Below are 15,471 nucleotides of genomic sequence, written 5' to 3'. Positions count from 1 at the left end.
CAACCAGTAGGATGGATGCTAATGTGTCGGGCCCAGGTATCTTCCTGGTTTACTACTCATTATGTAAAAGCTCAGCTTGTTTTATTTAGTCTACAATTTCCTTCACAAGCAAGCCCGTCTGTAGCTTGCTACTCAAAGTGTGGTCCATGGATCAGCAACACGGGCATCATCTAGTATTTTGTTAGAAAGGCCAAGTCTGTGGCTCAACCCCAAACCTACAGGATCAGAATCTGCATTTTAACAGGTTCCTCAGGTGATTTCAAGAGCTCATTCCAGTTGATGAGACACCTCCATGGTTCTCAATTCTCTGCCAGAAACAAAACCTGGTGTCCCAGCCTCAGACCCGGAGATTCTGATTAGTTAGTGGAAGATGGGGCCGGAGAATTCTAATGCACAGTCAGAGCTGAAAACCACCTCTCTTTCTCTCTTTCCCCTTTGTCAATTTAGTTATTATTCTTTGTGTTATGGTGGTCAAGAGCAGAGATTTGGAAGAAAATACTGTTGAGGATGAATGGTGGCTGAAGTGGCATTTCTGGTTCTGATATTTTCTCCTCTTCTGTGCTCAGCACCTGCCCTCTTCTTTTAGGGAGCTGCTCCCTGCCCCGGTCAAAGCATATAGTTGTCTGGAAACTGCCAATCGCAGTCTCAGGAGAAGAAGATGGCATGAGCTCCTCCCTGAAAGCAAGGTGGTAAGATGTAAGGCCTGAGCAATCGGCTGCCCTGAGTCCTGATGAGGAGAGAACGCTGGTCTGAGAACTGAGGCTGACCCTCAGGAGGAGCAAGGAGGCCTCCAAAGCAGCTTCCACTTGTTCTGGGGGCCAGCTGCCTCTCCACCTCCCCAGAGTTCTCTTAGCCTAACTACTAAATTCTTGGTCTTGCCTGAACTGAGTCATCTGGGTTTCTACCACTTAATCATGATAATTCCCAGTCTCTGACCTTCAGCAATTAATGAGGTGCAAGCCTTAGTTTTCCCATCTGCACAATATGGACACAGGTTGTTCTCGAGATGAAATAAGATGTTCATACTTTGAACAGGGCTCATAGGAAATATGCACCTTAGGAATATTATTATTTACTTTATCTAGATTTTCCTTGAGATGGATTTCTAATATAAGTCCTATGAGTCTACTAAATGGAATAATGGAATTTTTTTCCATTTGTTTCCAATCTTCTTCTTGATGCCCAGATTTTATATATGTATATATAGTCATACATACATATATACATATATAGTCATACATACATACACACACACACACACACATATATGTAGTCAGTTTGCAGAAAATATGAAGGGTATGGACTGTGGGAGAAGGTGAAGGACATATTTTTCTTATGTAGCTTTGGTCTTGCACTGTTGAATGAACTTCATCTGATAAGTTCATCATTTGACAAATAAAGGTTGGATTATTTTCCTCTGAAAAGGTTTATTTATAATTGCTTATACTGGCACTCTCTTGTTTTTTCTGGCCCCCCCATAAACCCAGCTTCGTGAGACCTTTCTTTTTTTTATTATTATTATGTTCAATTGGCCAACATATAGTACATCATTAGTTTTTGATGTAGCGTTCAACAATTCATTAGTTGCATATAACACCCAGTGCTCATCACGATATGTGCCCTCCTTAATACCCATCACCTGGTTACCCCATTCCCCCATCCCCTCCCTTCTGTAACCCTAAGTTTGTTTCCTGGAGTCCAGAGTCTCTCATGGTTTGTCTCCCTCTCTGATTTCTTCCCATTCAATTTTCCCTCCCTTCCCCTATGGTCCTCTGTGCTATTGCTTATGTTCTACATATGAGTGAAACCATATGATAATTGACTTTCTCTGCTTGACTTATTTCACTTAGCATAATCCCCTCCAGTTTCATCCATGTCGATCCAAATGGTGGGTATTCATTCGTTCTGATGGCTGAGTAATATTCCATTGTATATATGAACCATATCTTCTTTATCCATTCATCTGTTGGAGGGCATCTCAGTTCCTTCCACAGTTTGGCTATTGTGGACATTGCTGCTATGAACATTGGGGTGCATGTGCTCCTTCTTTTCATTACATCTGTATCTTTGGGGTAAATACCTAGTAGTGCAATTGCTGGGTCATCGGGTAGCTCTAGACCTTTCTAATCTTAGGGCTTGGACAGGGGACAGGGCAGTGAATGTTGGCAGTTTTAGTGACAGCACCATCAAGCCACTTTGCTTTTCTCTCAGTGCCCCCATCTGTAAAAGGGCGTCATTGGATTAGCTGACATTTATGGTTACTTCCTACTCTAACTTTTTGTGATCCAACCACTTATTTGGTATCTGTGGGATCCCACGTGCTTCACATGTCCTCTCTGCCACACCCCATAATCATCTTCTTTTTCTGTTCAGTCATCTTGAACATGTACTCATTGTCATCAGCTTTGTGTTTACTGTATTCCAGAGAGGAGAAGGGAAGAAGTAAAAGGGGAAAAAGATAAAAGGAAGGAAGGAAGGAAAAAAAAGTCAGTGGCTAGGCTGAGTCTACACCCATCTCCCTTTTAAATTGCTTTCTTGGAAGTTATACCTAATGACTTTTTCCACATCTCATTGGCAAATGTTTACATATATGCATTTGTTTACAAAAACAGAGAATATAGAATTATATGTGTATGTGCATTTCCCTGTATATGCTTAAAGTATCTCTAGATGGATACATAAGAAACTGATAATATTTATTCCCTGTGGTGATGGAAATTCTGATATCAATACTAGATAGAAACGCTACAAGAAGAATTTTATAAGCCAATTTCATTTATAAATATAGATGCAAAACTTCTAAATAACTTATTAACAAATTGAATCTTTGTGTGTATAAAACAATTTGTCATGATACAGTAGGGTTTATCCTAGGAGAACAAAGATGGTTCACCATTAGAAAATAATTAATAAGTTTATGCAATCTGAATAATGCTGAACAATCATTTGATAAAATTTAATATCCAAAAAAATTTTTCAATATCCATTTGTGAAAAATTTTGACCCAACATAAATAAAAACTCCCCTGAACTTGATGAATGCTATCTACTGGAAATCTATAGCAAGCTTTATACCCAATGGTGAAACATTAAAAGAATTCCTAATAAAATTGGAATAAAACAAAGATTGTTTCTTTCTGCTCTGCATTTAACATTATACTGATACTCCTAGTTAGCACAAAATACATACCCACCCACAAAGAAGGAAAGAGAGAGAGATGGAATAAAAGAAATAAAAACAGTCATTATTTATGGAAAATATGGTCACATACCCCCCAAAATTGAAAAGATTTAATTGACAAACTGCTGGAACTTTTACATTTAGTAAAACCCTGGATACAAGATAAGCATAAAAAAGTCAACATTTTCATATATCTACAATAACCAAGCATAAAATAAAAATAGAAACAACACCCTCCAAAATATCAGTAAGACATACAATACCTGGGAATATATTTCATAAAATATGCACAAAATCTCCATGGGAAAAAAACTATAAAGTTTTCCAGGAGAACATAAAAGGAGACTTGACTAAAAAAAAAGGAGACTTGACTAAATGAAGGTATATACCATGTTCATGAATAAGAAGACTCAAATACAATATACATAACAATTTTCTCCAAATTAACTTATAAATTTAACACACTTCTAATCAATATCCCCAAAACGTTTTTATTAAAAAATTCAAATGAAGGAATATAAATGCCAGGAATAGTAAGGGCAATTTTGAGAAAGAAAAATTTGTCAGGGAAGTCATTTACCTATTACTTATTAAAGAATATTATAAAACCATATTTGTTAAAATAATGTAATATTTCAAAAGAATAAATAAATATGTCAGTGGAACTGAATATAATTCTAAAATAAAGCATTGTGTATATGGGAACTTAGTGTTTGATAAAATCAGCAGATAAAATGATGTATAATAAATAGTGTTGGAAAAAATGGCAACACATTAGGGAAAAAAACCCTAATATATATCATTGAGAAAAATTAACTCTAATGAATAAAATATCTAAATATAAGAAAGGAAACTTATGAGTATTACAAATAATAGGTCAATATAATTGTGACCTTGGTGTTAAAAAAGCCATCCTAAAAATAAAGTTACCAAAAACAGAAGTCAATTTAAAAGGTTGATAAATTTCACTAATTTATCAAATTTATATTCTTGATTACAGTAAAGAACATTAGCCATGAACAATTTAAAACCCAAAAGGGGGGCAGACCTCAGTGAATAAAAACTATCTGTCACATAAAAGATAATCAAAGTTTTACTATTCATGATTAAAAAAACCCTTACAATTAATAAGAAGAAAAAAACCCAGGAATTAAAATGGCCATAAGATATGAATATTATTCACAGAAGAAAATATGTGATATGAAAAAACACTCCACCTCACAAATAATCAGAGAAATGTGTATTCAAACAACAGTGAAAAAGCCAGTTCCAGGTAAAATGAAGTAAGCACACACCATACTTTCACTTCGATTGAATGCAACTAAAAACTCGGACAGAATGCATGGTCCAAGTACTAGAGGACTCTAAAAAGTAAATAGCCCCAGACAGCCAAGGTAGAACACCAAAATAAAATATCTTCAAACTAACTGTAAACTTACCAATTTTTTCCCTTTTGTGTCCTTCTAGCCTAAATTCTTTGGAAAACCTGTAGTGAGCAGTGTGCTAGACAAAGAACCCTAGGAGAAACCCTCTAGTCTGGCTTGGGGAGTGCTACAGGGAAGTTCTAAAGTTCAGAGAGAGCGGGGGAAATTCTTCAGCCTTCCCTGTCCGTTTCCTTCATTCTCCTTCATCCTCCCAGGAAATTCTGTGATGGCGGCAGTGGACAGCAGCAAAAACAGCAGCAATGGTAGCTTTCAGGAGCCAAAATTCTAAGGGAGGAGAACTTTCCTCACCATTCAGTGGAGCAGGGGATCCATGAAGGTGAGGCTAAATCTCATTGCTTTTTTTGCTTTCTTTCTGTCCTCCTACCACTTGGTCATGGACACACTGCAACTGTATGGAAAACCAAAAAAGTGAGCCCTAGGGAACTGAGAAGTACTGAGGAGATCACAGAGGTGGCAGAGCTTATGACAGTGACCCAGTAAACTTATGGGCCCTCCCCCAACCTGCACATGTGTACACATGTGTAGATCTAATCATAGTGAGCATATCAAAGGCCTTGAGAACTGCACAAATGAATAGTTTCCACCCAAGTCCTGGAATGACTACTTGGTGGTGCACTTATGGGACAGTTCTGGATAGTGCTGCAAGACAGAACTGACCTTGTAACAACAGCCTACAGAAGGCAGGTAGAAACTTGTGGTCTAAATGGTATCATCAACTGCCCATTGAAATAAAAATATCAACAATAATCATACAATTCAAGCAAGACCCAGAGTCTCATAACCTAATAGTCAAAATGTCAAGAATACAATCCAAAACTACTTACTATAAAGAATCATAAAATTCTCAACGCAAGTGCAAAAAAATAGTTAGTAGATACCAATGAGGAGATGACAGAGATATTGGAATTACCTGATAAAGATCTTAAAGCAGTTATAAAAATGCTTGAAAGTGCTATACAAACACTTTCAAAACAAATGCTAAAAGAGAGAAGCAGCAAAGAAATAAAAGATAAAAAGAAGAACTAAATGGAAAATTTAGAACTGAAAAATAACACAACTAAAATGTAAAAACTAAGTGAATGGGATTATTAGCAGATTGGAGATGACAGAGGAGTCAGTGAACTTGAAGATAGATCAATAGAAATATTCCATTGTGAACAACAGAAAGAGAAAAGATTGAAAAACAACAACAGCAGAGCTGCAGGGACCTGTGGGACAGCAACAAAAGGTCTACTATTTGTGTCATTAGACTTCTAGACGGGGATAAGAAAGGGAGAAGTTTTGAAAGAGAATCATTGAAGAAATAATGGCTGGAAACCTCTCAACTTTGGCAAAAGACAAAAACCTAAAGTTGTAAGAAGATAAATGTGTCCCAAACAGGGTCAAACTAAAGAAATCCACACCCAGGAAATCATATTCAAATTGCATGAGCCAATTCCTATAATAAATCTCCTCATATATCTATTTATATCCTATCGGTTCTGTTTCTCTGGAGAGTCCTGACTAATATAGTTGTTGTCAGGATACAAATCTTTGACGGTGGCTGAACTGATGGCCTCATATCCTTATGGACTGTTGGCTCAAGGACATCTCAGTTGTTTGTAATAAAGCCTCTCCAACATAGCAACTTGCTTCATCAAAGCCAGAAAGCAAGAGATACACTCTGCTAGCAAGGCTAACGTCACAATCTTTTGTAATCTAATCATGAATATGACATCCCATCACCTTTGCTATGTTCTGTTGGTTGGGAGCAAGAAACTAGGGTCAGCCTACACTCAAAGAAGAAGGAATTACATAAGGGCATGAATACCAGAAAGTGAACTTCCTTGGGGGCCATTTTAGAGTCTGCTTGCCACAAATGGTTATATTAATATCAAAGTAGGCTTCAAAGCAAAGAAAGTTCCCCCAGGTAAAGAGAGATATTACATATTACTAAAAGTGTCAATTAATGAAAAAGGCATAGTAATCCTAAATATGTACACCTAACAACAGACTTTCAAAATATATGAAACAGAAGCTGACAGAAATGAAGGAGTAAGTAGACAAACACATAATTATAGTTGTAAACTTCAAGACTCCTCTCTCAGTAATAGATCTAAATAGAAAAAATTAGCGAGAATATAGAAGAACTGATTGACATTATCAAACAACTGGACCTAATTATTCACCAAAAACAGCAGAATACACATTTTTTCCAAGTGAAAATGGATTATCCAGCACTATAAAATAAACATGAAAAAATTTAAAATAATGGAACTCCTACAAAGTGTATTTTCTGACCATAATGAAATTATACTAGAAATCAGTAATAGAAATTTAAGAGGAGGGGCACCTGGGTGGCTCAGTTAGTTAAGCGACTGCCTTCAGCTCAAGTAATGATCCTGGAGTCCCAGGATCAAGTCCCACATGGGGCTCCCTGCTCAGCGGAGAGTCTGCTTCTCCCTCTGACCCTCCCCCATCTTATGCTCTCTCTCTCTCTCATTCTCTCTCTCTCTCTCAAATAAATAAATAAAATCTTAAAAAAAAAGAAACTTAACAGGAAAGTCTCCAAACATTTGGAAATTTAAAACACTTAAAAATGATCCATGGGTCAAAGAGAAAGTTTCAATGAAACCGCATGAAAAAGAGAAGACAACATATGAAAATCTGTGGGACACAGCTAAAGCAGTGCTTGGAGGGAAATTTATAGCACTACAATGCCTATATTAGAAAGAAAAAGGGTACTGAATAAATAATAAAAGCTTCTACCTTCGGAAACTAGAAAAAGAAGAGCAAAATAAACACAAATCAAGCAGAAGAAAGTAAATAATACAGGTAAGTGCAGAAATAAATGAAACTGAAGAAAGACATACAACAGAGAAAAATCACTAAAACTAAAAGCTGGTTTTCAGAGAAAAAAATCAATACACTTGATAAGTCTCTAGCAAAACTGAAAAATAAGAAAGAAGACACAAATTACCGATATCAAGAATGAAAGAGGTAGTACCATTGCAGAAGCAGTTGTTCTTGGGGCACCGTGATTTCTGCTCAGATCATGATCTCAGGGTCCAGAGATTGAGACCCATGTCTGGCTCAGGGAGGGAGTCTGCATGGGATTCTCTCTCTCCCTCACCCACTACCCTTCCCCCTTGCTCTCTCTCACTCAAATAAATAAATTAATCTTTTAAAAAATGGGATAGGGAGCATCTAAAGAGATTTTGGTTTCTTTCTTTTTTTCTTACATTGAAAATGTGCTAACGCATATATATATATATATATATATATATATATATATATACACGTTATGGACTGTTTCCATATATATATATATATATATATATATATATATATATATGGAAAACACTCTAAAACAAAGAAAGAAGGCAGTGGGACAAATGAGAGGTCTACTATCACCAAAGGAGCAGGTGGTCCCAGGTACCAGGAAAGCTCAGTTACTGTGGATCAGAGAAGTCAGGCTGGGCTGGGGAAGTCTCAGAAGAACAGGATCTGCCCCTATGTCTGCAGTAAGCAAGGGAACCCTAACTTCTCTCTCGGCCCCAGAAACCCTAGTGAGAAGCTATGAAAGGGCTTTACAGAAGCCAGGCAAGAACTGGTAGGGAAACAGACCAGGCACAGTTAGCTGCCGACTGCACTGGTCCTTGCAGCTTCCTCGCACCCTGCTCCCTGACTCACCTTCACCTTTAGGACAACATTCAAATGCTCTTACCACTGTCAGGAGCCCCCGACTACCTGCCCAGCATCCCCGTGTGGCTCCTCTTATGTTCCAGACTTGAAAATGACAGTGCACAGAGCAGAAAGCCCTCAAGCATCCCTTTGTTTTTGCTGGCATGTTTTCCCTGCCTGGGATTCTCTTTCAGGAATCAGGACAAGTGGTTCTTTCTCAGGAAAGCCCTTCCTGATTCTCTGTCCACTGCAGTCCCCTCCTGTGTTCCTCTAGCATCCTACAGGTACCTCCTTCAAAGCCCCCTTGCCGGTTTACTTTGCCATCGACTTGTGGGTCCCTTGTCCTCACCACTGCATCATACTCATCTTTGGGTTCCTGGTGCCAGCACAATGCCCACTAGGTAGTAGGTACTGAAAAGTGCATGTTTTTTTGAAATGGGACTCTTGAACTATTTATTGAAAATTTAAATAAAATTCAATCTTAATTAGATCCAAGTTGATAATTCTCCTCGCAGAAGCAGTGACTTAATTCTCTCCTTCCCTGACAGGGGAAAGTGGGTCAGGGACAAAGTGTGCTGATACGTCAGAAGTCCAAGGTGGGGGCGGGGTGGAAATCCCTGATATAAAGTATTTGCTGATGTCTGTGGTGTAAACAGTCCCCTCCAGGTTGATTTCAAGCCACCTACAAGACATCACGTGAAAGTGAGTTGAGAAGAGATACACAAAATCGGCTCTCCCAAGCCTGTGCTAGCCAGCCCCAGAGCACCACGGGCCCAGAACGCACCTGTACCAGGGACGGCAGGTGGTGGAGGCGATGAGCAGCTTGTAGGCTGAGGCAGGGGGTCCCCTGCCTGACCATATCTGACTGGCCACTCTTGAGAGTCTTGTTCAAAACTCACTTCCTCCAGCATGCTTCCTGTGACTGCCAAGAGCAACCAGGCACCCATTCCATATTTATGAAGTGAGTTTGCACTGCAATTAACATCTTCCAGTTCCCACGACTCATTGACACTTTACACATACACTCTCGCAATCGCTCTCATACTACACTCCACTGTTTCTGGTCCATTTTTCCTACTCTGCTCAGCTGGATTATATGCTCTATCAGGACAAAAACCATTTCATATGTTTCTCTGGGATCCTTTTCTCACCTGGCACGAGGCTGAGCATTCAGCAAGTGCTTCACATGGAATTAGCACCGGGCCTACATGCCCATGGGGAGGTCAAGTCACAGAAGCTCAGTGACCGTGTCTGGGGTGTCTGTATGCAGTCACCTCATCGGCTTGCCCAGTCTCTGGCTCCTGGCCCGGGTTTGGGGCTCTACCTCGGGATCCTTCCCCATCTATCATCCAACATCAGCCCTCCATGCTGCCAGCCCCACCTGTGATCCTGGTTCCTACTTTGCAGATACTTCCGAGCTCTTACTGACAGCCTCCGCAGTGTCAGTCGCCCCCTGGTTTACCCCTCGCTACCAGTGTGACATCATGGATGGACGACTAAGATGGGAGGGATGAGGATGGGTGAATAAGCAGAACAGCTTGCTGCTAGCGATAACCACCACGTACAGTGCCTTCGCCTCTCTGTTGCTTCTTCTTTTTTTTTGAAAGATTTTATTTGTCGGGGGGAGAGGCGGGGAGAGAGCACACAAGCAGGGGGGCGCGGCAGGCTCCCCGCTCAGCAAGGAGCCCGATGCGGGACTTGATCCCAGGACCCCGGGATCATGACCTGAGCCGAAGGCAGACGCTTAATGACTGAGCCACCCAGGCGTCCCTGCCTCACTGTTGCTTCTTACCACTGTTGCTCCATGCCCACCTTACTTCACGGTTTCCAACACATACATATTGAATACCTAATGTTTATAGTAATGAGTTCTGAATAAGAAACTGCATTTTGTGATTTTTTCCAACTCGGTGTGACAGGTGCCTTCTCTGTGTCTCTGGCACACCTCCAGTCGGCTTCTCTTGTTGTATTTATCATAGGTCCCCTGTCCGAATCTATGCGTGTCTGCCTTTGCAGCCACCTCCGTTAGATGGGAGGCTCTTACCAGTGACTTTTTATAGATTACTACCTCAATGTTTCCGGCGTCCCTCGAAGGCAGAGTTTGTGGCTAGTAAAGCTCGGTGGGTATTTCTGATTTGGTTTGATTCACTAAATTGAATAAATGGCTAGATAAAGATGGATGAATGAGCTATGAATACAAGTTCCGCAAATTTCCCCACAGCGCCCTGTCCATACTTCTTCACAGAATAGACCTTCAGTCAATGCTGTTGACACACCTTTTGATGTGTTTGAAAACGAAGAGTGAAGATTCCTGGTGAGCCAGAGGTTTTCATTTGCTCGGTATATTTTGGCTTCAAACCCTAGAACAGTCCTAGCCCCCGAGGTTTCAAAACCAGAACTGCAATCATCTTCCTTCTAGAGCCAGGTTGCCACAGAGAAGGGCCTAGAGAATAAAGTGTTTCTGAATGGCTCCATCTGAGGCATATCTGAAGACAGAAAATTCCAAAGGCTTTCCCGGACAGCCTCTAGGATGGGCTCTATTATTAACCTCCTGCACGAGGCCAAGCTTCTCTCTGGCCTTGTGTGACTGAAATGACTTTCTCCTGGGCTCATGCCGTGGCTTTGTGGGCCACAACCACTTCCTAGAAGCCAAGTTCATCTGAGAAATGAGGGAGGCCCTCGTGGTTTGTGGTTATAGAAGGCATTTCCTTTGACACTCAGCGCGGGGGAAGGACAAGCAATCCACGTCAGGCCCAAGAGAGAGGGAGCAGAGCCTGGTTTGGAATGTCCAGATGGCATCCAACCCTTCTCACAGAAAGACCCCCTGGGGTCAAGTGCTTATTGGGGGTTAGGGGAGCAAATGCCCTGAGACATATGCAGACAACTGGCGGGGAGGGGTGTCAAAGAAAGGACAGTGCAGGCCTGCTGAGTTGTGAGCGGTGTCCTCTGAAGGAGCTGAGCGCGCTTGGAGGACTCGAGGCAAGGATGGATGAGAGATAGACTACAGGCGTACAAGCAAATGCAACTCAGTCTATAGACATTTCCCAGGGACAGCGTTCAAGCATGGCCCACTGTCCAGCCTAGGGACAGATGAGAAGGGTCCATCTGGCTCCATTCACGAAAGAGGAGGCTACCCCTTGCACCCTCTGGGAAAAATGCTCCTGACAGCAGAGAGCCACAAGCCTCCACGACTGCCAAAGTAAGTGGATGCCTCTCACAGTGTGATCTCAAGGGCTCTGGGCAAACCTCCCAGCTTAAAAAAAAAAAAAAAAAAAAAAAAATTAATTTTCCCATGAATCAGATAATACCTGAAATTCCATCATTGCTTTGCCTGAGGCTTAAACGTCTGGAAAAATACAAACACGTAGGGGGAGCACTCCAAACATTATCAGTCATTTACACCTCAGTGTCTGGAACCTTTCTGGATCCCTTCCTGCAGGCAGGTTTCCTGAGGGGCAGGGATGGAGCCAGGGAAAGAGCCAGAGAGCTCTGGGTGGCTGAGGGAGGGGGAGGCCATAGGAACAGAGGAAGGGGCACCGGGGGTGGAAGCCAGCTCCTAACCAAACTGGCCCCGCACAGCTTTGCCTGGGGCGACCCCACAGATCACTGCCGGATTTTGCTCCGCGCTAGAGAAATCAGGTGCCGGCTTCTCCTCACAGGGGAGAGAAAAGGAGCAAAGACCTGGGCAAAGGTCTTCATGGGCAAAGACCTGGGCAAAGGTCTTCATGGGCAAAGACCTGCATCCTAGCTCAGGGCCTCCGCACTCAGATGGGCCCCACGCGTGTGTGGTTGAATGCTATGCTGTAATTATCTTGAATTTTTAAATTAAATATTTTTAAACAAAGGGCCACACATTTGTATTTTGCACTGCACCTCACAAATTATGTAGCCAGTCCCGCTTAGCAAATGACAAAAGCCCTCTGAAGGGAGGTCAGCCTAACTTCGCCATACTCTCTCATCACACGTGTTATTTCCTTGGGTCTATTTTTACACATCAAGGGATATTTGAAGAAATGTCCTTAATTCCAAGCACTTTAATTCACCTCCACCAACTAAGCCTCTTTCGAGGTGACTTAGGCGTCATGTGATCCTTCCTATTATTAGCACATGCCCAGCCATTCCCAACCCCCCAAACTCCTGTTTCCCTTGCCCTTATATATATCTCTCTCTTAGCAGGAAAGTGGCACATGACCTCCTAGCCTCAAGAATACTTGGCACAGGTCCCTGTTTCTCAGCCGTATCTATTGTCCTCGTCCAGAATGACATGGGCTTCTAAGAGTCTCGCTGACATTTTTGACTTTTAGTGGGGAATGCCATTAATCAATCGGCTGCATCTGTTTTGGAAAAATTAAATAGCTCAAGTCAAGGCAAACACAGTAAATAATCCGTCACCAATCCAGGAAAGGGGAGGGGGCAGTGAAGGCAGGGTTTTGTCTTCTCATTATCTGAAATGCGTTTAATCTGCTGCTGGATCCTCCACACCCAGGCTAGGGTTACTGAACACAGAAAGAAGAGATCAAAAGCGTTTTAAAAATGCGGGGCCCAAACCAGGGTATTAAAAGTGTAAGTGGGCTATTCAACACGTGTGTCATGGAGAATGAGTTAGCCAACAGGAGGACCATGAAATGTTTCTTAAGAGAAAAGGAGCTATAACTTTTCTTGTGGTTTAAAAATATAGCAACACACTCTCTCTAATTCTTGGTAAGTGTGGCCCTCCTTAGAAGAAGAAGTAATGGTACAGTGGTTAAGTATGGTTGCTGGAGCCAGAGTGACTGAGTTCCAATCCTGATGCTTTCCCCTCCTGGAGCACTGACCTTGGGCAAGTTCCTTAACCACATTGTGCCTCCATTTCCTCACCTGTAAACTGATAGGAACTTCCCCAGGGAGAGATCACAACCAACACCAAAGAAATACAAACAATTACAAGAACATATTATGAGCAATTCTATGCCAGCAAACTAGATAACCTGGAAGAAATGGGTGCATTCCTAGAGATGTATCAACTACCAAAATTGAACCAGGAAGAAATAGAAAACCTGAACAGACCTATAACCACTAAGGAAATTGAAGCAGTCATCAAAAATCTCCCGAAAAACAAAAGCCCAGGGCCAGATGGCTTCCCAGGGGAATTCTACCAAACATTTCAAGAAGAATTAATACCTATTCTCCTGAAAATGTTCCCAAAATAGAAACGGAAGGAAAACTTCCAAACTCATTTTATGAGGCCACCATTACCTTGATCCCAAAACCAGACAAAGACCCCATCACAAAGGAGAATTACAGACCAATATCCTTGATGAACATGGATACAAAAATTCTCACCAACTTTTCGGTCCCGGCGGCGGCAGCGCTGAGCCAGCGGCGCCCACACTCCGGCTCTCCGCGCCTGCACTCCGCTGTCCGCCCGCTGCGCCGCCACCATGACGGAGCAGGCCATCTCCTTCGCCAAGGACTTCCTAGCCGGAGGCATCGCGGCCGCCATCTCCAAGACGGCCGTGGCCCCGATCGAGCGGGTCAAGCTGCTGCTGCAGGTGCAGCACGCCAGCAAGCAGATCGCCGCCGACAAGCAATACAAGGGCATCGTGGACTGCATCGTGCGCATCCCCAAAGAGCAGGGCGTGCTGTCCTTCTGGAGGGGCAATCTGGCCAACGTCATCCGCTACTTCCCCACGCAAGCGCTCAACTTCGCCTTCAAGGATAAGTATAAGCAGATCTTCCTGGGGGGCGTGGACAAGCACACGCAATTCTGGAGGTATTTTGCCGGCAACCTGGCCTCGGGTGGGGCCGCCGGAGCCACCTCGCTCTGCTTCGTCTACCCCCTGGATTTCGCCAGAACCCGTCTGGCCGCGGACGTGGGCAAGTCCGGCACCGAGCGGGAGTTCAAGGGCCTGGGAGACTGTCTGGTGAAGATCACCAAGTCCGACGGCATATGGGGCCTGTACCAGGGTTTCAACGTTTCGGTGCAGGGCATCATCATCTACCGGGCGGCATACTTTGGCGTCTACCACACAGCCAAAGGCATGCTCCCAGACCCCAAGAACACCCACATCGTGGTGAGCTGGATGATCGCCCAGACCGTGACGGCTGTGGCGGGCGTGGTCTCTTACCCCTTCGACACCGTGCGGCGGCGGATGATGATGCAGTCAGGGCGCAAAGGAGCGGACATCATGTACAAGGGGACGATCGACTGCTGGCGGAAGATCTTCAAAGACGAAGGGGGCAAAGCCTTCTTCAAGGGCGCGTGGTCCAACGTCCTGAGGGGCATGGGGGGCGCGTTTGTGCTGGTCCTGTATGACGAGTTGAAGAAAGTCATCTAGACCTTCCTCCTCCAGACGTGGGGACCCAGGCAATCCTGTAGAATACTTGTAACTGTTACGGACCATTGATCTTCGAGAAATTCCAGGGTCCTTGTCCCAGCCAGATCATGTGTAGAGGGCTGGGGAAGGTTCCAAAGGGGGCTCATTGTGATCAGCCATTGGCACCAGATTCCGTGTATTGATTATGGGGGGGGAGGGGAATCAGGAGGTCTTCGTGGGTCCACAGGCTGGCAGCTCCGCCGCACAGACCTTCGAGTCCGGGTGCTTGTGGGACCCGAGTCGTGTTTAAGTATTTATTTAAAAAAAAAAAAATTGTTTCCATTTGTACTTAAGCACTATTCTCTTTTGCACAACCGAATATTTACAATTATGTGTCATGTCAGGCATTCTGCTGCAAAACCATAAAAAATGGGACACAGAAAAAAAAAAAAAAATTCTCACCAAAATCCTAGCCAATAGGATCCAAGAGTACATTAAAAGGATTATTCACCACGACCAAGTGGGATTTATCCCTGGGCTGCAAGGTTGGTTCAACATCCGCAAATCAATCAACGTGATACACTATATTAACAAAAGAAAGAACGAGAATCATATGATCCTCTCAATAGATGCAGAAAAAGCATTTGACAAAGTTCAGCATCCTTTCTTGATCAAAACTCTTCAGAGTATAGGGATAGAGGGTACATACCTCAATATCATAAAAGCCATCTATGAAAAACCTACAGCGAATATCATTCTCAATGGGGAAAAGCTGAGAGCTTTCCCCCTAAGGTCAGGAACGCGGCAGGGATGTCCACTATCACCACTGCTATTCAACATAGTATTAGAAGTCCTAGCCACAGCAATCAGACAACAAAAAGAAATCA

At 42.9% G+C, this 15,471-nt stretch overlaps 1 protein-coding gene across 1 annotated transcript; it reads left to right on the top strand.

Moving 5' to 3' along the window:
• The first annotated feature begins 13,619 nt into the window (after positions 1-13,619).
• Positions 13,620-15,039, top strand: LOC113933553 (ADP/ATP translocase 3-like). The gene has a single exon (XM_027613785.2). It carries the CDS (start codon positions 13,709-13,711, stop codon positions 14,603-14,605), a length of 897 nt encoding a protein of 298 aa, XP_027469586.2. The 5' UTR covers positions 13,620-13,708; the 3' UTR covers positions 14,606-15,039.
• Positions 15,040-15,471: the final 432 nt, after the last annotated feature.

This window comes from Zalophus californianus, chromosome 10, assembly GCF_009762305.2.
Source record: "Zalophus californianus isolate mZalCal1 chromosome 10, mZalCal1.pri.v2, whole genome shotgun sequence".
Classification (NCBI taxonomy): Eukaryota; Metazoa; Chordata; class Mammalia; order Carnivora; family Otariidae; genus Zalophus; species Zalophus californianus.
Note: the sequence above shows the minus strand (reverse complement) of the source record. Positions and strands in the feature narration are given on the sequence as shown.

Excerpts from the sequence above, each read along its gene's own strand:
- LOC113933553 (XM_027613785.2), top strand. The coding sequence starts at position 13,709 with ATGACGGAGCAGGCCATCTCCTTCGCCAAGGACTTCCTAGCCGGAGGC.